Here is a 21,764-nt window from a genome sequence, read left to right on the forward strand (position 1 = left end):
AAATGACCCTGCCTCCAGGCCCTCTCTTACCCATCTTCTCCTGCACCTAGCTCCTTGTGACAAAGTGAGCTTGGTCCCCAGGTGCGTCCCTTTTTCTTCTGGCCTCTCTTCTCTTCTTCCTCTCCTTCCTCCTTTGGAAGGACTGAGCTTCGCCCCCACGTTTTACTGCTTTCAGCAGGAGTCACTTCAGAAGTGGGAAGAACAGTGGAAAATGGGAAAGAGAAACAGATAGACAAATTAAAGAATTGGTTCCATGGCAACATGAAGAATAAAACATAGGCCAAAACAGGAATAGTAGCAAAAATTATTTTCCTGTATTTCTGATCATTTATCAACACAGATCTACCAACCAAATCCCTTCAAAATTAGGTATTCCCTAATCCCTCAAAGTATAGGTAGGCTTTACAGCTTTATTCCATCACTGGTTTCTCTTTAGAACCACCAGTTTGATACCAGACAAACAAGTGTCATGATATCCAAAACACTATACATTAGCTAACATGACTTCCATAATTCATGCATGTCTGCCTAATTCTGTTTTATCATGGGAACACTATTTGCATGACAAGCACCCTTGTTTTTATTTCCTTACAACAGTAATTTAATCCACTTCAATAATGTTTCACAGATCTACTCTGCAAATTAGCATTTTTAAAAATTAACCTCTACACCTCAGGAATGTATTTTCTATACAAACAGCAGTATTTCAAGGACTTGGGTAAGTATGGTTTCTACTCCAAAGGTGATATTCCCCCCCATCACCAACACACTTCATTTTGCTCTCTAAATGCATACATACAAGGCACAAGGCAAACATTTTAGTACTTTCTTTTACAGTCCTGTCCTAGATATGGAATCTGGGCATCTTACCACGCTGACAGACTGCACATTTCCCAAATTCAATACTACATTGAGCTCCTTACACTGTATGGCCCTGAGTCTGGGAATAATGGTAGGACTTGCAGGAGGGCTGGAGCAGCTACTGATCAAGCTTTTCCTTTTATCCATCGTTGGAGAAGCCTGCACAGTGAATTTATGCTGAAAATCTGTTCAGCAAAAGAAAAAAAATCAAAACAAAAGCAGAAAAACAGTTGAAGTTTTTTTTAACATATGGAAAAAGAAATACTTTATGATAACTTTCAAAGAGCACAACTTATAGGATCAAGGTAGAAATGAAGTTTTACAGCTAATTGCTATTTGCCTTTTGTACACACTGTTACTTCATAACAAAAATGTGTGCTCACACTCTTGGAGATATATCTTCTTAGTGTATCTGTAAGACACATACACACACAAACCCCATGTGCTGACTGACATTTATGCCAAAGTATATTCCTGTATAATTCCTTTCACCTTATCTCTCAGTTTCTTAAGCACCACCAAAAATAGGCATTTACAGACCTAAAGAAAGGCATAGTTAACATACACATTTTAGCATAATTGCTCCTCTGAACAGCTAATATCTCCTAGAAAACAAATAATATAGTGCAAGCCATCATCCTTGACGTAATGATGAGTCTTAGGTGATTTACAAAACCCACACTTTTGTTCTTTTACAAATTTGAATCTCCATACAGAATCTGCAGTAGAAATGCTAAGGATTCAGTATTTCTGAAAATCACCATCTTTGCTCTTAAGAGTGACTTCCCTAACACTTCACTAATATTTAGCATTTCTTCCAGAAGGGTGGTATTAGAGGTCACTTGTGTGTTAATATAAGTTTATATATGAACTAGCAATCCAGAGCTATAGTCTCATAGCTATGAAGGTATTTTGGTAATTTTTAGGATCTTACACCAAAAAATCCAGTACATTACAGTTTCTGCTGCAGCATTATGTAAAGTATTGCCAGAACAAGAACCTCCATCATTTCTTTATGCACGTCCTTTATTAAACTGGTATTTTGAATATTAACATGCTAAACTGCAACACCAGCATTTTAACCATTGACCATATACAGCCACTGACTAACAAACATGTAACATCTCAAATCTACTTCTAGATCTTGGATCTTTGAGCAATGTTAGCCACAAAAGCATCAAATTTATTTTACTGAACCCATGAGGCATATTTTTTTCCCTAAGTACATCCAATACTTTTTAATGCTCAAGTATCAGTAGTAAGGAGCTACCAAACCTACAGGTTGCTCCCATTTCACCTGGTACAGAACAACACGTCACCAACCTGAAGGTAGGCTGATATGATTGCCATCTTTTAACTTGAGACGGTTCCTCTTGAACTTTCCCATGCGTTTCTTCACCCGAGGCTTCTCCTGACACAGCTGGTGGATGATGATGTTGAGCTCCCTTTCCAGGATGTCAATCTCACGTTCTGCCAGCTCCTGCTCCCGCCTTCGCAGCAGCTCTTCATGATTCTTCTGTTCAACAGCAGCACGAGTCAGTTCTTCTTCCCATGTGCGCAGCTCCTGTAAGGAGATAAGAGAGCAGAAATAAAAAGCTACCTTGTGACCTGTGCGTTAAGACTAACAATGCCTGTTCTAAAGGTACAGCAGCAATGACTTGTGCTCACAGCACTGCTAGCACCACTGTTTAAAGGCTCAGCTGAAAGCCAAAAACAATCCTCAAGGACTTCTATGCTTGCCATTCTAGGACCTTCATACCAGTATTAAAATTTGGACATCAGCACTTTGTGAGGCCACACCTGAAATCCTGTGTCGAGTTCTAGGCTCTCCAGTACAAGACAGACATGGACGTACCGGAGACAGAGTCCAGCAAATGGCCATGAAGGTGATCAAGAGACTGGAGCACCTCTCCTATGAGAAAGGGCTGAAAGAGATGGGACTATTCATCCTAGCACAAAGAAGGTTTGGGTGGGGCAAAGGGGGATCTTATCAGTATATGTAAAAACCTGAGGAAAGGGTGGAAAAAAGATAAAGCCAGGCTCTCTTCAGCAGTGCCCAGTGACAGGACAAGAGGCAACAGGCATACACTGAAACACAGTAGACTGCCTCTGAATGCTTTTTTCCTGAGTGTTACTGAACACTGGGCATAGGTTGCCCAAGGAGGTTATAGAGTCTCCCTACCTAGGAATATTCAAAAGCAATCTGGACATGGTCCTGGCGAAGATGCATAAGGCAAACTTTTCAGTCTATCTCTTGCTGACAAAAATGAATCAACTGAAACTGTCCTTGAAATCTCAAAAAACTTCTCCCTGCACTCCTCTCCTCTCCCCACAAGTACAAAAGAATTCAGCACTCAGAATAATTCTCTCCAGCTAGCTAATTCCAGTGCAGAAGGTAAAAACTGAAGAATTTAAATTAAACTTCAAAAAGACAATCAGATAGATTTTAGTTCAGATTTTTTTTAAGAACAGCATTGTTACCTGTCTCACCACCAGGAAGATTTGGTACCGTTTACTCATTAAGTGAACAGCACATAAAATTATTTTCCCATCACTAAAGAGGAGTGATGAGGACTCACCTGAGGGCAGTCTAGTAACTACTGTTTGGCTTTCTGCTTGTCTGTTGAAGTTTCTGGTTTTCAAAAGCTGTTCCAACACAGTTACAACATGGGACAACAGTAGCAGAGAAATGTCTATTAGCTATTCTATTTTCCCCAAAAGCTACCATAACAGGTGAATAGAAATGTTTTAAGTATTGTTGAAGGACTTCTCTCCTCTGGCCCAAAGTCATCTTTTTCTTCTCTCTGCCTCCTAAATCCAATCTCAGAGCCCTGATCAAATTGGAGGCTCATTATGAATTTATTTTTAGGTAAGAGATCGTGAACTTAAAAAAATATTACTTCAGCAATTTTGCTGCAGTTTTTACCATTGACCGGAAATACAGTCTCTGTAAGAACCTTAACTTAGATGCAGCAAGCTGTGCTTTCTGAAAGCATGCTTAAAGAAAACTTCAGCTTTTTCACTTTTCTTTGAGGCTGACGGTCATCATTCCTTTTATTCCTGTCAGCATTTTTGTTTCCTGCTTTTTGCGCAGATGGACTTCAATTAGAACAGTTACTTCACCATTCCCTTGGTAGCACTCATGTTTATCATAGTCTATGCACTTTGGTTGTCCTCAAACCCTGGAAAACACAAATTTGGCAGAATCAAAGCTGCAACGTCTACTTGAGTATATATGCTGAAACTACCCCTCCAACATCTCCTGTTATCACTGGGTTTCTCAATTAAGTGAAACAGTTATCAGATGATTAAACAAGTTAAAAACAACTCATCATAGCAATTGCACAGTGTATAATGAAAGCTCACTACAGTATTAGAATGAGTAGCAGCTCAGGATGAGGATATTTATTTCTCTCATGATTCTACCCTTCCATGTATCATAACCTGCCATTGATTCAGGGACTTAATACGAGCTCCAGTAAAGCATAGTCAAAATTATATCTGGGATGCACTAAAAAATGATCCCTGTTCGAATTATAAAATGGGGAAATTATAATCCAGAGAGCACAAGCAGGGAGCACTGTTCTCTCCTTACCTTTTCTTTGGCTCTGAGCTGATCAAACATCTCTTGGATCTCTTGTTTCCAGTCTTCCTGCAGGGAATGGAAGGAATCTTTGGGCATTTCAAAGAAACCAGACTCTTCTATGGCAGTAAGGTGGTCTAGGATACTGGCAAAGGAAGGTCGTGAGTGTGGGTCAGGGTTCCAACAATCTAGAACAGACAAAGACAAGCAATTGTCAAGCATCTCTAAGTATGGAGGTCTGAGAGGATGAGTAGTACTTTACTGATCCCCAGTGGCTAAGAATGGCATGCACACTATCTGTGTTACCCCACCTTTCCCATTTGCCACTTGCATTGCCCATTGTCAAGTATGCAATTCATGCTTTCATGACTATACAATATCCAACATCACTTAAAAATCTTGAACTACCTAACTACCTGGTCTCTAGATTCTCTTGCAACAATATGTCAAATAAAATAGAGGTTTATTAATTGTACAGAAAGTTATATTTTCAAGCATTTTTAAGAAATAACAAATAATTACCTTAAATATTTTGCTTTAAAATGTATGTATATGTTCACAGTGGAAATTTATGCAAGGCTCTTGTAAACACTTCTTTTATAATAGCTACAGTGCAGAGTTAAACAGCCATAGTGCAGAAGGGTATCTATCAGGGTTTTTTCTAATGCCAAACTCTAATATCAAGCTGAGTCATTAGGGATCTCTTCTCAAAACTGAAAACCTCTCCTACAAAGCAAACTGGACATAACTTGAGTAAAATAACGACATCAAATAGTGCATTTGGAGTTTTCTGATTTGTAAGGCTTCTTTATCATTTGAGAGAAAATTGTTTGATCAGACCTTTTTCTTTTGCTTTTAAGAGAAACAACAGATAAACGAGTTTTTCCATTTACAATCTAAAGTGATTACTTAGCCAATTACAGAGCTCTAAAAATGCAGACTTTAAGGTAGCCATCTTTCCACATAAGGCAACTCAATGAGCAACAATACAAAAAGTAACATTTTTACAGTGATGGGAACCGAACATTGAAAACAGAAACAGAAAATAGTATGAAGTAACTGCTCAAGCTACAAAATCACTAAGAATATATTTTTAAAAAGCCTTTACGTCAAAACATTTGATTTAACAACACTTTTGAATAGGAAATTTGTACTCTTTCAGTCTTCCCTCTTACTGCACCCTCACTTCTACTCCTGCAGTAAACATCCCTTTTTCATTCTGTACTGTACTGCCCTGTACTGGCACTAACACAGGTTTTTGTTCAACAAATACCCTTATTCTCTTTACTACTGCTGGACTCCTGCATGCCAAAATTTCAGAGCAACCACAGAGAAAAACTTAACATTCAAGTGCATTTCTAGGGAACACAGCTTTTCTGCATGAATAGAAGTAACTAACTCTCTCAGTATGTTCATACTGTCATTGCTGTACATGGTCACTGGATTTAAGACACACATTACTGCAGCATGAAGCAAGCATTATAAAAATGTTCTAAAGTTTTTTAGACCTTGAAGTTGGAGAAAAAAGGAAACATTCTTAAAAATATTTGGTGATGTCCTAAAAGACATACATTCATCAGATTTGCGAACTGAAATACACCAAGGAGCAGCTGTAATTAAAAATAAATATCACTTCACAAAATCTGTGCAACTGCTGAGGCTTGGTCTTGCAGGTCTTTGATTTCAGCGTTACTGAGATTTTGCATTTGGGAGCTTTGGTTTCAAAACTGTGGGTATCAACAGGTTCCGTGAGACATAAGCTGGAATGTGTTTGTGTTTACGGCTTTCAAATTGCTTCTCTTACCAAAACAGAGAACAGAGGATGTTAGAGAGTGCTCTGAAGGTCCCCTGCTGCTGGTCAATTAGTAGCAATGGGTGTTACAGCTGGACTGTCAGTGCCATAATCCCTGTCTCTTTACCCCAGGTTTTAAACATGGCAAAGCAAACATGACCCAAAGTAAAATAAAATGCTGCAGCCAGCCAAATGCATGAATGAGTGAACAGGATAACTAGCAGGTGGCCCGTGGCTTTTATTTTCCCAGGCCTAGATCTGCCATTATTTGCACTAATGAGGACAGTTGTAACATACAAGTCTTTTCTGCGAAGACCTAAAGTTCAGCTTTGTTGTCTCAGTGTAGACCACCAGGGCAGTAATTCAAAAGTAAAAGCAGCATTAGGGGAACAAGAGTTCACTCGAGATGGGAAACAGCCTGTTTGAAAAACAGTTTTGGTGAAGGGGCAGAAGGTAATTGTTTTTTTTTTTTGTTCTCGCCTTCCCCCTGCACACGGAGAAGCCAAGTGTTCCAAAGCTGAGTGGGTGCTCACCCCTGCACTGCTGGGTTCAAGCACTGACCATATGCCTCTACCTGACTTTCCCAACAGAGGGCATTATTTTTAAACCCAGCTGCAGAACCAAGTCAAAACAAACCACTCTGGCACAACACTGAGCTGGTAGTTCCATTAACTCTTTCAGATGCCGTTTCTTGCTTTATGTTGCTTCCAAGCTACTCTACCTGCAACTCTGCTGCTGGTTACTATCCAGTAGGACATTTCTTTTTAGCAGAACAGTACATAAAATTTTCTACTTTAAATTAACTGAAGCCTGTAACCTAAAGAAAAGACCAGAGAAAGGCTGAAGTATTCTAAAAGCAGAGAAATCCATCAGAAACATTTTCTTACAGGGCTTATATTCCTTTCTTGGGCTAAAACACCACCAGAGGCCACAGAGTATCAGTTGTATGTTGAGATTAACTCTTTGCTCACCAAGACTATAAACCAAGTTTGATTTCTCTTTATCTCAGTTTTTCATTCTGCCCGATAGGTAAAAAAATGTTTATTACATATAAACACCTGGAAATCCTTGGGAATAGGAGCACTGACAAAATTACTAAGGGTAATACTGGAAGAGAGAGAGGGAAGGAGAGAGGGAAAGAGAGAGGGGATGACTGCAGCTAAGGAAACAAGCAAGTAGCTGCCAGGGCCAGCAGGGAAGGACACATAATTACACCCCGAAAGCTAGCTCACACAATCCTTTTTAATAACTACAGCAGCTCTGATGAGGTAGTCCTATATTTCTTTCATCTCTATGTAGCCCACTGTGGGCATGAACTATCTCCACCTACAAAGCAGAAAATAACATCTTTCTGACTGAAAATATTGGTTGTTTTGAAATGTCAAAGCCACATTTAAACCCTCTACCTGAAACGTCAGTAGGATAAAGTTTAATTTCAAATCACTGCCTAGCACGATGTTCAAGCTATGAATTTTAAAACAAGTTTAAGACTTCAAACTGGACTAAAACGTGAAGTTTTGGTGTTGGTGAGCCTTCATGACTAGAAAACAAACTAGATGATGACAGCAATAGTCCCCATTTTCCTATAAAGTCAGTTGATAAAAAAAGGCACAGAAATTTCTTTCACTACTCTGGTAATAGAGGAACTGTCACAGCACATTAACAGCCAAGCCTGGCTCCTGTAATAACCTGCACCACTGAATAAAGCCATTTGAGAAATCTGTGCTCTTGGGTATCAAAACCAACACAAAGAGGCAGTGCTCAACAGCACTCTAGAAACAGCACAAACCACACTCACATCACACCTGGCTTACCTTCCATGAGTTTGGCAAAAGGCTCTGGACATGTGGAAGGGATTGGAAGGGCAAGTTTATTCATGGCAACACCGTATGCTACCGCAAGACCATCAATTCCTCGGAATGGAACTTCTCCTGTTAGCAGTTCCCAAAGCAGCACACCGTAACTACCAGGAAGAAACAGAAAAGAGAGCAGGTGTTTGACTTACACACATTCTTTGTTAAGCAACAAGAAGGTACCTGAACCTATAAGAGTGAGTCTGGTATATTAAAGAAATTGCAGTTTTCTGGACAAGCTTATCACGATTGCCAGTCCGGTGATGTGCCTTATTTGAACTGCCTTTTTTTAATAAGTCTGAAAAAAGATGCCATTTTCACCTTTTAGACAAAAATAATTTTCTCTCTGGAAATTTGGAACAATTGAAAACCATAAATCTTCTAACTAATTTAGCAAGTTTCAAAGCAGCACCTCTCAAAACACTTAAAAATGTGAAGGAGGGTTGTTTGGCGGGATGTTATTTTTAAAAATAAGTCAAAAATACTTCTTCAGAATTAAGTTGTTCTTAAGATGTTCCATGAAATATTAACTATGAAGTTATGGAAATAGTTTCAAGACAGTTCTCCCCCCAAGTATACAATGAATGACACATCCTCAGAATATTTTCTCTACTTCTAGGAAACCCGAACCAGAAACTGCTTCTTCATACTTGGTGACCTCACAGGTTTTTCTTTCATTGGTCTATCTGTCCTACTCTCTTCTGAACCCATTTACCATCCACTATGTTCTGTGGTAGTGAATTCCACAAATTTAATGATGCATTGCCAAAAAATACTTCTGTGTATTTGTTTTGAGCTTGTCACTTGGTAATTTCATTTGCTTCACTGTAGTTCTTTCAAAACAAGAAAGAGTGAACATATGTTCCCCTATTAGCTCCTTCCATGCCATCCATGATTTCACAGACTCCCATGCATTCTGCCTAAATCACCTTCTTTCCAGACCCCCAAATCCTAATCTAGCTAAATCCTAATCTAGTTACTATCCCAAACAGAAGCCATTTCATATCGTTCATTGACCTTGACGTCTTCTGTTGGAATGAGCAACATCACAAAGTTTTAAAAAGATACAAGGAGAGGCACAAATGGTACTGCTTTAATTTCCTATTAAATTTCAATTTGCTACTTGCCTTTCTGACTCTTTACAAAATGAGCTAGATTACCCACAGTAGCTCCAATATCTTTTTACTGACTCATCATAGTAAAATTTAGAGCCCGTCATTGTACATGTGAAATTCTCCCATGGGTACTACTTTGTATATATTACCATCTATTTTATCATTCATTATAGTAAAACTTTTCCTCAGCTCTCTGCAGTACATTAGTTTTTCTTAATCCTGAATAACTCAGTATCATCAACCATGCTACCTAACCATTTATCGTTTGTTTTTTTTTCAAATCACTTATGACTGTGTTGAACACAGAATTCTCCACCAACATAACTGATTTATTCCTTTAGTAATTAAGAATTGACTAGTGATGGGAAACAGACTTGCCCTCTTTTCCCACATTAATTTACTTTCTTTAAAAGCTTTTGATGAAAGATTTTGTTTAAAGTCTTTATAAATCCAAATATAATATAAGCAATCTTACCACTTACCACACACTCAGTAACTCCTTCAATCATTTTCACAAGGTATTATATTTTCTTCTATAAAAGCTGACTCTCCCCCAGGTATGTTCATATGTCCACTACCTCCCTGCTCTTTAGTGCTGTTTCTACCATTTAGAAGAACTGAAAATCGTACTTGCTAATCCTCAGGAAGCTCTTTTAAGACTTGTCACCATGTTTGCTGCCTTCCATTTTTCTGGTACTATAGCAGCTTTAAGCAACAGACTACACAGGACAGCTATTAACTTAGCTATTAACTCTTATGTTCTGGTAGAAATCTTTCGTGTTACTGTACATCTCAGCAATTTGTTACTGCTCATTTTATCAGTCAGTTTTAACACCTCTGTGGATTGTACTTCAGTAAGATATGTCCTCTAGCTTGGCTCCCTTACAGAGAAATTTTCATCTTCAAAAGTCTCTCTTTGCTCCATTCTGGCAGACACAAGTCACTAAGGTTTTTTTTCTGTTACAGCCTCATCTTCTTTGCTTTCTTAGATCTTGGTCACCTCTGGGCTGTATGCTCTCCTGCAGGGTTCTCACTTGTACTGCATTTGAAAGCAACTGATTTGGTTCTATGCTTTAAGACTCTCCCCAAAACTCTTTTATCTTCTTAAGTGTTTTATGTTCAACTTGCCAGAGCTTAAGCCCATGCCTAATTTTCCTCACTGGATACAGATTCAACTTTTAGAAGGATGTCTTTCAGAAGTCTCTTCTACACTGTCTTCTTCATTTTTTTTAAAGCCTTTCCTATACATTCACTCAGAGATTTAACAAGTGTCCTTAAAAGGTATTCATGTTCCTTTCATTGTTTTCACACAAAATTCCCAATGTTGTCATTAATCTCCTTGAGATTAAACACTGCTTTAATGGACTAATTTTTCCTCATTGCTCTTGGAAAGATATCGAATCTAAGTATACATAATTTGGACCATGTCATACTGTACAATCTTGAAGGCTTCATAAGCACACTTGAAGACCAAATGAAAAACTGCTGTTCCTCCTACAAGCTCCTTAAATAGCTGCTCCATGAAACAGTTATTTCTGAAGCTAAAAGATTAAGCTTTTCTTGTTTCAAAGCAACAGTTGCCCTATCCACTTGAGAGTACATTATCACAACCCCTATTTTTGCAATCTAACCCCCCCACCCTACCAAGTCCTTACAATTCACTGTGACTGCTGCCACTTTAGTTGAACATCCTTAACAGTACTCTTCCTATTTAGATATAGGACTTTAGTCACTAATGATTCCACCTTTGCTGCTAACACAGCAAGTTCATTTTATTCAGCAAAGTATATTTTTTCACCTATACAATATTTTGCATTTTTTTCTATGTAATTCATATTCTTGATATTGTAATTTATTACTTCTTACTGCCTCAAGAGCCTTATTTATAAAAACCTAACTAGAGTTAAGGAGTTCCCATTTTCTTTTTTGTCCTTCTAGGATTAATAAACACTCAAAGAAAATGAATACTGGACTGTGCATATTTGGACTGTCTAAATCTAATTGATCATTCATGTTACTCTTCAGTTTGGATACGACTCTTGGTAGCAAAAGGTAGTAAAAACTAAAAAACAGCTGTATTATTACTTTACCACTAGTATTGGATAAAGCACTACTGATGTGCTCAAAGTACTTCTTCCACAGAGTCAATTTTAAAGGACAAAGGAATAGACAGACTGATGTTTCTTCTAATGTGACACTGTATGTGCATATTGCAGGAAAGGTCACTTTGCTTCTGATAAAACTGAATGCCACCTCTTCCTCACATACTTACAAGTACATTGCTGAGAATACTGCTTCCACAGAACTAGGGGAATACTGCTTTGTGGCACTTGAACAACAGTAATCCCAAGTGATTAAACAGCAAGAGAGGTGCTGAACAGAGTGTTTTCCATTAACTCTCAAGCAGAAAATTGGGAAGTACAAAGGAAAAAGCCAGAGTCAGAAAACTTATGCAAAAAAAAAAAAAAAAAAGGCCTAGGAAGAAAGAAACAAGGGCATCTACTCATTCTCAGCAGGGAGAACGAAAAACTGATCAAGTTCATTTATTTTTCCAGCACCCAGTAGTAATTTTTGGACTTTAATTACAAAATGAACCATGTGATACAGACCATGCATCCAAGTCAACTGACACTTGTGTGAATAATTAATCATCTTTCAGTGATCCAGTAATCCCTTAAGCCATTTAACATCAGGTTCAATCCTACACACTGGATTTTCAGGGTGAGGGAGGTTGGAGGTCTGCAGGATTTCACATGTGATTTTGCCACCTCCCTTGTTAGTCTGTGAACTTATAAAAAAATCAGTAATTTCTTCCCACTGATATTGTTCCATGGCATTTGTACCACTGATTTCTCTTCTCCATATCCCTAGGTTCAATACTTTCCCTAGGTTTCAACACAAGGAATTATCAGCCCAACAAGGAGACCCCAGTTTCAACAGAAACTAGAACATTACTTTTGTTAAGAGACAACTCCACAAACCTCATTACATTTTAATGGCTATTAGCAGTTAGCATTTTACATGTTATTGAACTTGCAGTTCCAGAGTTGACATTTTCTACCCATTTCACATCAGTCATTATGCTTCTCCTGGGTGAGCTTCTACTAACACTGCTAGTCAGCACTTACTTGCCAGGTACTGAAGTCTTGCCAGTGCTTCATTACACACAGGGAATTACAAAAGCCTACCATCAGTCAGTTGTAGATGGAAGTACTTGACCAACACTTGATTAAAACAAAACGCTCTAATGACTGAAGTTTCTACATGCAGCACTAAATACCTCAAACTTCCTAATCTGCTAATCTGATGGTTTTAGCTAGTGCTGGTATTCCATTTCCAAATGACAATTAAATTCCCAATTATTTCACTGGTGCCAGAGTAGATACATCTTAAAAGCATCTAACTTGAGGAACACAGGGAACTCAGATGAAGGTTGTATGGTGCCTTTATATTCCACATACCACTCATACTGACAATGACTGTCTGTTAAGCAGCACAAGTAAAAAATTACGTGTATTTCTTGTTTGCTGCACATTTAAGCAGTCAAATTACAGGGAAATTTGATTTATATGCCTACTAAAATTAGCTTGCCGTATAGTACTGGATAAGATGCAATATCCAGGCTTCATCTTCACCCCTGCAAATCTGAAGCAAATCTAAACACATAAATAGATTTTCAGAACTGACTTATTTAAAAAAATCTGTGGCTTCTTTGTCCTCTGTTCAATATAAGCACACGGTTTCTACTATATATCTAAAGCTTGCAGGTACAGAAGAGCAAAATTCACAGTAACAAGTTTTCACTAGCAAGTTTTACTAGGTACTGGTAATATTAACAGGCTTTACAGTGGCCCAGACCCTGGTGACAGATACCAGTGTGTGGGGCCATTCCTCACTCTTTGAAGTTTTTTGCCAATCCTACTTTACAGTGGGACGTAAAAAACAGTTTGGATCTTTTAAATGGAGTTTGATACATGTTTTGAAAGAATGAAGCAGTTAGTTATGATAAGACTGACTCAGGAAATTGCAGTCCTAGCAAGCATCTTCTTCAGCATCTTCTTCACCTGCTTTTGCAGTGACAACCCAAGCAGAACAAGATCCTTTTTCAATGGCTGGGCAACAATTCAGCCAGCAGTATTATTCTAACAAGCTTTAAAGAAAAGGTGTTGAAATAAAAGGGTTTGTGAATGTTAGAGAGACAGAGACAGCCAATTCTGTTGATGCTGAACAGATCAACAGTAAGGTTGCCAGGTAAAAAAACTCCCAATGACTCCAATGATTAGCCAAGAGGTTGAACTGGACAAGAGGAAGGGCAAGTCTAATAGGATAAGAGAGTTCATCCTGTTAAGAATTTCTGGTTCCATCCTTGGGTGGGGACAGAATTTATTATACAAGTCCATGACTGCTTTTGTAAAATCTAGTGCTTATCATCATTGATACACTAGTAGTGACTGCACTGGAAAGTATTTGTCCTCTGCATACACACGTCAAACATCATGTTCTTTTCAGTTTATTTAACTACAAATAGAGGTTTTAGCCAGCCAGGAGAAAAGGCTTCTTCAGAGATAGTATATAAGTTCTCTTAATGGTGATGACACTGTTTAGGGGAGAATACTGTGAGGAACCTGTTTTCAAGGCAAGACTGGTAACTATAACAAGAGAAAGCAATGAAGGAATCTTAAAAGTAGAAATAAAGTATTCTTAAAAATGACCAAATCATTTAAGTTATGTACAACCCTTAAGTCCTGAAGTGATTCACAGTTCGTAAGTCAATGACCAAACTGGTACATTTGCACAGATAAAGAGGCACTTGTGCTACCTTCACAAAAATCATCAACCAACCAATTAAGTCTTACCATTTTTAAAGTGAACTCATAGTGGTACAGAACATCTACTGATCTCTTCATAGCATGCCTGGATTACAATTACAATTACAGCAAAACAGTTTCCCCTTTGCCTTCTCCCTTTCCCTCAGGTTACCCTTAAAGGCCATTCCTGGCACAGTTTCAGGGAAGAGCAAGTTGAGGTTGGAGCTTGACAAGCTGTGTGCAAACCAGAACTGTCATCATGTACACAGAAAGGTGCACAGCCCTGAGATTTTCACTTCTCTCAGACTTCACTCAGAATAAAAGCCTGGCTCTTGCTCAATTTGTCTTAGATTAACTACAGAGGCTACCACATTTCATTACAGAGTCAGAATTTTACCCACACTATTAGCGTGCAAAATATAAGTTCACAGACTTATCACAAAGCAATATCTATTCAGCAAATCTGGATAAGGAAAATGAAAATCCCCACACCAAATCTCTGCCATAACAGCCAGGCAATTCTGCCAGCTGGGATATTCTTTATCCGACTGATTTCACAGTATGCACTCAGTTGTGCGAGAGCATTACTGGCCAGCAACAGAACCGTACTGCTCTGAAGATGAAGTCACCCTGACATTTCAACACGTCTTTCTCCACAAGAAAAACAAAATTCTTGCTAATTCATCTGTTTCAGATGTTCAGTACTAATTCTAAATCATCCAGCACCCAGAAAAGTCACTGTCCTAGAGTTATTTACTGAATTCTTTATTTACTAATTCACTTAATGGTGGTATTCAAACTCAGCTTCTGGAAGTCTATGGGTTGACTGTTACACTCCTTCCCACTAAATTAATTCATTCACAAAAATCCCAGTGCATGAATGGAAAAGACAATATATACATGTAAGTTACTACTTATGGATTATGTACTCAGGCAGACCTAGAGAAGAGATTTATTACCCTATGAAAGACTAGAAGGGTGGAAATCATTAATAAGAATAATGAAAGCAAAAAACATCACATTTGGATTGAAACTGCATGGGGAATTCAATTAAGTACAGTACATCAGTGACAGATTACTACCAAAACATAAAATTATCTTACTATTGGTAAAAGAGTAAAGTACTTCTCAAATGGTATTATGGCCTTTGATTATGTCAGCCAACAGCCAAATAAGCACAAAAAGTTTAGTTTAGATAAAGCAGAAGGGATTTGCTTATGAGTCCCAAAATTATCTGAATGCAAATTTATAGAACAACAAAAATTTAGAGGCATGCAGTAGCTGATCCACCACTTTCTGTAGTAACAGTAAGTCTGAGATAAGTCTAACAGATGGAAAGCTGATGGATAAAGTTTTCTTAAGACCTGAATTTTAATATTTGGTTCACCATTACTCATTCTTAAACATAAAAGAGGTTTCCTGGCAGGTCTAGTTACTCTTTAGTATCCAATCACTTAATGCCAAATCAATACCTCCAAACATCGCTGCCTTTGGAGAACATGGAGGAGCGGATGACCTCAGGAGCCATCCAGGCATATGTTCCAGCTGCGCTCATTTTGGTAGTTTTATGCCACTCCCTGGCCAAGCCGAAATCCGTGATCTTCAACATCTTGTTGCTCAGATCTCCATTTTCCACCTTTTCGAGTATCAGTACTAGAGAAAAGGGAAGGGGGGGAATAAAAGGTATGCAGAGTAAAGCTAGTATTAATGCAAAAAAGATTCTCCTGGAGATCTCCCAAATTTCAAGACTCTCCCTAGCTTTTAGTTATTCAAACATATCATACTCCATTACAAGTTATTTCAAGTTGATCCCTTCATCTGACAACTGAATAGCTGTCTAGCAAATAACTTCAAATTTAACAAAAGTACCAAGACCCAGAGAACAAATACATAATAAAATAATTATTTAATAAAGTGCCTACTGTTCTGTATAATAATTCTCTGCTAAGAGGAAGTGAACCACTGTAACTTCTAGAAATCCAGATAAGGGAAGACATTTCCTAATTAATCCTCTCTCAGCAAGCCAGTAATAGCATCTTTTTCTTGAACTGCTTAGAGGACTTTTTTTTTAAATCCAGATACACACACAGGCTGGATATGCCCTTCATTTAAATGTATTAGCAGTGGAAGCTCTATGCATAATTTTTTTTTAAAGTCACAATTGAAAAAATGTATTTATGATTGGTAATAACACGGTCAATTCCAGATTTCATATACACCACCACAGATTCCCTCTCCCATCATTATTAAGCTACTTTTTGGTTAAGCTGCCAAAGTTTCTATCTAGTTTCAGTGGCAGAGGAGTCTAAACCCAAGAACTTCAAAAACACCTTGAGGCAGAACTCCAGAATGTTTTTTAGCCAGCAAGTTGTACTGTCACACCACTGGGAAATGAGTGTAAACTAGAGGCCAGAAGTATCCACTCTGCTTTAGCAGCATCTCATTATCCTATTTATCTTAGTGTAAAGTGACCACACAGGTTGTGCCAGCAATGTAACATCAAGCAACAGATTATAAGAGGGCACTAAACTTTCAGAACTAATGCAACCATAAGCCTGTGAAAGAATTTTCAGCTACTTTGTCGAAGACCACAAAGTAAAAATATTTGTATTACTATTAGTCCAAAGACCTCACAGCAAAGATCATCAAGCCAGTAATATACCATCATCATGCTGCTACTCTGTTTTAATGTCATTACACACTCAGGTTCTTCGAAAACATGAGGGTGTTTTTTTCCTTTTCTATGTATTCATGAATTAAAAAACAACCCCAAAAAAATAAACAAAAGAAACCTTGCAACAACCCACAACCAAAGAATCATGGATCATAGCAAAACCTACAAAAAGCAAAACTGCTGCAAAAATTACTCACCATATAAAAATCATCTTCAGGACTACTTTTATCAGTCCATGAAAAGACTCAAGTATCAGTTTCAAGCTAACACAGTTTTTTTGGGGGGGGCGGGAGGAGGGGATGTAGGAAAGGGAAGGAAGAGGAATCTTGCATTCAATCTCATACTTCGCCACAATAATCAGTGGGAATTCCCATGAAATAAAAGCCTGAAGTGTTATTTGGACCCTTCTGCATAATAAGTAGCACACGTCTAAACGTTAAAATACTGCACTTACTTTTACTAAAGTTAAACAAATTGTCTGTTCTTTGAAAATTTAAAAAAATCAGTTACTCTTTCTACATGGCTTCAGAATTCACAAAATACTACTTCAACGATTGTTGTGATTATTCAAGCTGTGAATAAATTAGACCTATGGTTAAGCTCTTGGGTCTTGTTTCTTTTGCAAAATTCCTTTCTAACATGACTGAATGCTCCGTTTTTCTAATTGCAGAAGAAAGATGAGACTGAGGCCTAGAGTTATTATTCTCTTCATTTGGGCAAAAGCATACGCATTTTTAGAGCAACACTTCAATGTAGAATAGAACCACCACAAGAAACCAAGGAACAGAAGGCAGCTTCCTTTGAGCCTCTTCTTCTAGTAAGGCTAACATTTTTCCTTCTTTCTAGCAGATGAAGAACTAGAGAAATTGCCTACAAGTCATTCAGATTACAAAGTGAAAAGCTTACTAGAACATACATATTATATCTTCTTCTAGCACATACCCATTTTGCCTAAAGAGCTGTCAGAATAACAAAATCTAATTTTAAATTTAAATGCAGTAATACAGAGATATACAGTGATGTCGTAAAGGCAAAGTAAAACTCTGAAACAAGAAAGCATGGGTTTGGGGCTTGTTGTTTGTTGGTTTGGTTTTGGGTTTGTTTTTTTTTTTTTTGCTTCCCTCCATAAGCACAATGAGGAACAACCAAATTTATTTTTCACAAGGTACATCATATTTTGTCTGAATGAGCTCAATAGCAGGACAGAGCACCATGTACCACAGTTGGTTTGTACATACTTTCCAAGTAGGAGGTTACTTAAATTTAATTACCTTGATTTGCACTAAGTTCTAACAAAATAATTAGTACTTATATGGATCTTTTGTATCCAGAACTTGTTCCTTTGTCAGATGCAGGATATTAAGAAAGTTACCATGACGAAAGACCACAGAGAAGGACAATGAAAGCTGGATTTATTGCAAGTCCTTGATTGTTTGGTTACATCCTTGTCTCCTCTCCTATTTCTTTGTAATAACTGCTTGGGATAATAATCTCATAATCCAAAATTTTAAAAATTAATTTTAAGAATGGTATCTCTTTCCAGCATTTGCTTCAGTTCTCCTTATCATTATCATATTATTCAGTATCAATGGGCCCACTTGTACCTGTCAGATTTTCAAACCAAAAACATTAATTCTCCCCCTTGCACTTGCTTGAATTTCAATGAAGAATTTGTAAATAGGTGAAATATTAATTTCTATCAATTTCCTCCTTAAAAATCTCTTTTATTGAGAACACAAGGCAGGTTGCTAGGACACAGTAAATGCACTTTACTTATGTTAATCAACATGGTCTCATTTACTTCTGTGTTTTATCTACAACCAGTTAGTGCATCTTGTTTAATACTCTTGAGTGCAAGTCCTCAAGCACTACTTCTTCTGCACTCATGCTAGTCTATCACAAAACAAACAAGAAACATGAAACACAAACAAGCAACATGCTTCCTACATTTACAAACATACCTTTCCATCTTTGTATAAATTTGATCACTGAGGACTGAGTTACAGTGGCCAGATGATTAACATCTGGCCTAACAAGTTCAGACACAAATACAGAGCACTTACTCCGAAACTCAGCTAATCTACCAAGGTAGTAAATCTCCTCATTCTTGGCTGCTGATTTTAAAGATCTGCATGTGATACATAAGTTTAAAATAGGTAGAAAATTTAACAGAAAATCTTTCACATTGCCAGCCTTAAAGAAAGAAATTGTTTGGCAGCAAAGACACTGGGCCTAGTTTTCAAGAAACTGGGGAAGAATGAGATCCTAATCAGCAGGAACATGCAGAATGTGTGTCAGCTTGTTAGGGGTGGATCAGTTTTTCCCTATTCCAGCAGGGCCCATGCAAGAAATCTCTTCCTGAGTGCATGCACAGAGCCAGCCAAGTTGTAGAGGAAAGTCTGCTATGTACCGCTGCTTCTCTTTTTCCTCTGTAGTGTGGACTAAAAGCTGATCTTAAGTAGCATGGTGAGGAGCCAACCAGCAGTGTGCAAAGGGGACTGGTGAAGTAAATCAGGTATTACAAGCACATTCGACAGCTTTGAGCACCCAACTACTAAAGCAAAACAACTTAATAGAGCAAATCACCAATACCATGCTTTTTGCAAACTGCAAGTGCGAAGCAAAGCACGGTGGCTTAAACTAAGCATTAAAAACTGCCAGCAACTTTAGGTGAGTGTACCATGAACATGTGACCTTACAGGAGTAATAATCCAGAAGCGCTCACATATGTTTTCATATATTCCTGAAGGACTTGAAACTTGTCCTCTGGAAAATAAGCATTTGACAACGAGAAATTAACTACTGATCACAGGAATTCTGTCCAGCAAGACAGCTCTTCCACATCTCCACGTGTCCCAACATGGAAGAACTAGGAACAAATTTGCCTTAGTACCTCCTAACAAGACTTTCCCTGGATCAGGTGGTCATCCAGATGCAGGTACATCTGATTTAGGTGTGTAATTTCAACCATTAAGAATATACTAAGAATTTTATTACCACAAGGACTCTCAAGAACCATTACTGGTAATGATTAAAACCCACTATTTTATTTTTTGAGAGCCAGGCATACTGTAAGTGCTAAAAGACAATAGTCAATTGAGACAAGAAAGGTCTGAACTGAAAGATACAGAAGTAGAAATTAAACACTGGGCCTCCTCTTATCTAGGTTATGATGAATACTAGTCTTTTTTCTTTGAAATGAAAAAGTCTGTTGAGGTTCTTTGAAATGAAAATGTCCTCCGTTCTTCGAGAACATCTTTGATGCCCTATAAGAGTATATTTTCCCACCAGACTCTTAAGAAAAAATTTCCTGAAGTACAGAGAAAGAAGTAGGTACCATACAAACAAAGGGGTTAGGCAACCAAAGCAATAAGCCAACACAAACTGATGAGACAGACTAACCAGGAAAACAGTACAAGGCAGAATTCAAAGATTTGACAAAACTCAGTCTGGTGCAGTCCTTAGTCATACTGTCTGACATTACAGCAAGTAAATAAAGTATTGCTAGAGATGAGAAAACTTGTTACCATTATATTTTTAGCACTTTTAGCACAGGTTTCCATCTATGTGATGCTTTGGCTTTTGCTCTGGACAAAACAAGTTGCAGTAACATAGAGGAAAGGCATGGTTTGCTCTCATCACTAACTTCACAGCATCTTCGCTCATCTCTGAGTAGTTCAGAGCTATAGGTAGCAGTTTGTAGTCTATTCTCTGAAGATTTAGGATACCCTGTGATTGTAACTTTGATACTTCATGAACAATTACCATCATGCTCACAGTAGTAACTGCAGCACCCAGGCCTGCAAGACCATCCCAGATATTAAACAGCCTTTCTTAATTGTGTTCTTTAATTTGTCCTTGTTGCCATGAGTGAACTCAGCAATCAAGATCCATATTACCAGAAAATCATCCTTAGTCAACAAGTCCTGGCATTTATCCCTTCTGAATCACAGTAATGTGGAAGAGTATAATTTCCACAAGAAGTCCAGTGACTTAACATATGGTTCCATGTACTTGTTTTGAATATTGAAGCAATAGTTAAGAGGCCAGAGCCAAAGCAGACTGATAAAGTTTACAAAGAGCATCTTCAGTACAGTCTGCAGATCACCGAATGTTGGCCATCAACCAGATCTTTCATCAGGTTTAATGCTCTTTGGTTAGTAGGTAACACCAGATGCTGAAACAGAAGTATCATTAGAGACTTTCCTGATACAACTTGAGTTTCTCATTCCAGTCTCAATCTGCACAAAGAGTCATGGGGTGTTAACTCAGTCACTGGTGGCACCACATAAAAATGATTTCTTAGGGCAGGGAAGAAAGAACAGATGATGCACCTAAACCCCTCTTATGCTTGTTTGTGATTTGATGTAGCAGCTTTTCTAGCAGAGTTGGAAGTGATGGAAACCATCTTCTTGAGGTCAGGTGAAGCCAGTTTACCTTCCACAGTTTAAGTATTATTCTGTATGTGCATTAAAAGCCAACAGGCTATTTTCACAGAATCCAACGTCAGTCTTACTGAAAGCCATCAAGCCTGTAGAAGTACACATATCCTAGTGGTAACAGATCCCAAAGGATACGTATGATTATCAGTTTCATGAGTCACTGTTGTATATCAGTGGCATCAAGAATAATCGGGGGGGTTTTCTAGAGCCAGGGCCAACTCAGATGCTTTTGCTGTTTAAACAAGGATTTGTACCAAAAACAGACACCACAGAAACAGAACGACCGATGTACGACCAACACAATGGTATGTGACGCTGAGTCAGCTCTTCCTCCTGTTCCACCCCATTCCGAATTATTATGCTTTACTAGAAAGATAAAAAACACCTGATTCAAAGCAATATAAAAAGCAGATTGATTAAGATTTCTAAAATGCTATCATATCCTTCAGCCCTCATGCTGGATTCTTCAGTTCTGTCTCATCATCACAAGGCACTATAGAGATGCCTTTCAGAAGGAGCAATCACCACAGTGAAAACACTGAAACTTGTAGCTTTAAAATTTTGTTAGTGTGGACATCCTTTACTGTACCAAAACCAGAGGTTAGTTCTAAGTAGGCAAAACAGAGGATCAAATGA

The 21,764-nt window shown here is 38.0% G+C and overlaps 1 protein-coding gene across 5 annotated transcripts in view; it reads right to left on the reverse strand.

Annotated features, from left to right (window-relative positions):
- The window catches only part of MAP3K9 (mitogen-activated protein kinase kinase kinase 9), a 67,468-nt gene that overhangs the window by 24,673 nt on the left and 21,031 nt on the right, over positions 1-21,764 (reverse strand). For all 5 annotated transcript variants that reach the window (XR_003546069.2, XM_027749472.2, XM_039389023.1 and 2 more), the window contains exons 3-8: positions 15,485-15,665; positions 8,051-8,199; positions 4,457-4,632; positions 2,185-2,425; positions 924-1,046; positions 31-184 (exon numbers count right to left, since the gene is read on the reverse strand). Coding sequence is in view for 4 of the 5 variants with exons in the window: in XM_027749472.2 (XP_027605273.1) it covers positions 31-184; positions 924-1,046; positions 2,185-2,425; positions 4,457-4,632; positions 8,051-8,199; positions 15,485-15,665 (1,024 nt within the window). In the remaining variant the exon portion in view is untranslated. The remainder of the gene's footprint in view (positions 1-30; positions 185-923; positions 1,047-2,184; positions 2,426-4,456; positions 4,633-8,050; positions 8,200-15,484; positions 15,666-21,764) is intronic.

The sequence above is a fragment of the Pipra filicauda genome, unplaced genomic scaffold (genome assembly GCF_003945595.2).
Source record: "Pipra filicauda isolate LSUMZ 115617 unplaced genomic scaffold, ASM394559v2 scaffold6_size6359152_pilon, whole genome shotgun sequence".
NCBI classification, from domain to species: Eukaryota; Metazoa; Chordata; class Aves; order Passeriformes; family Pipridae; genus Pipra; species Pipra filicauda.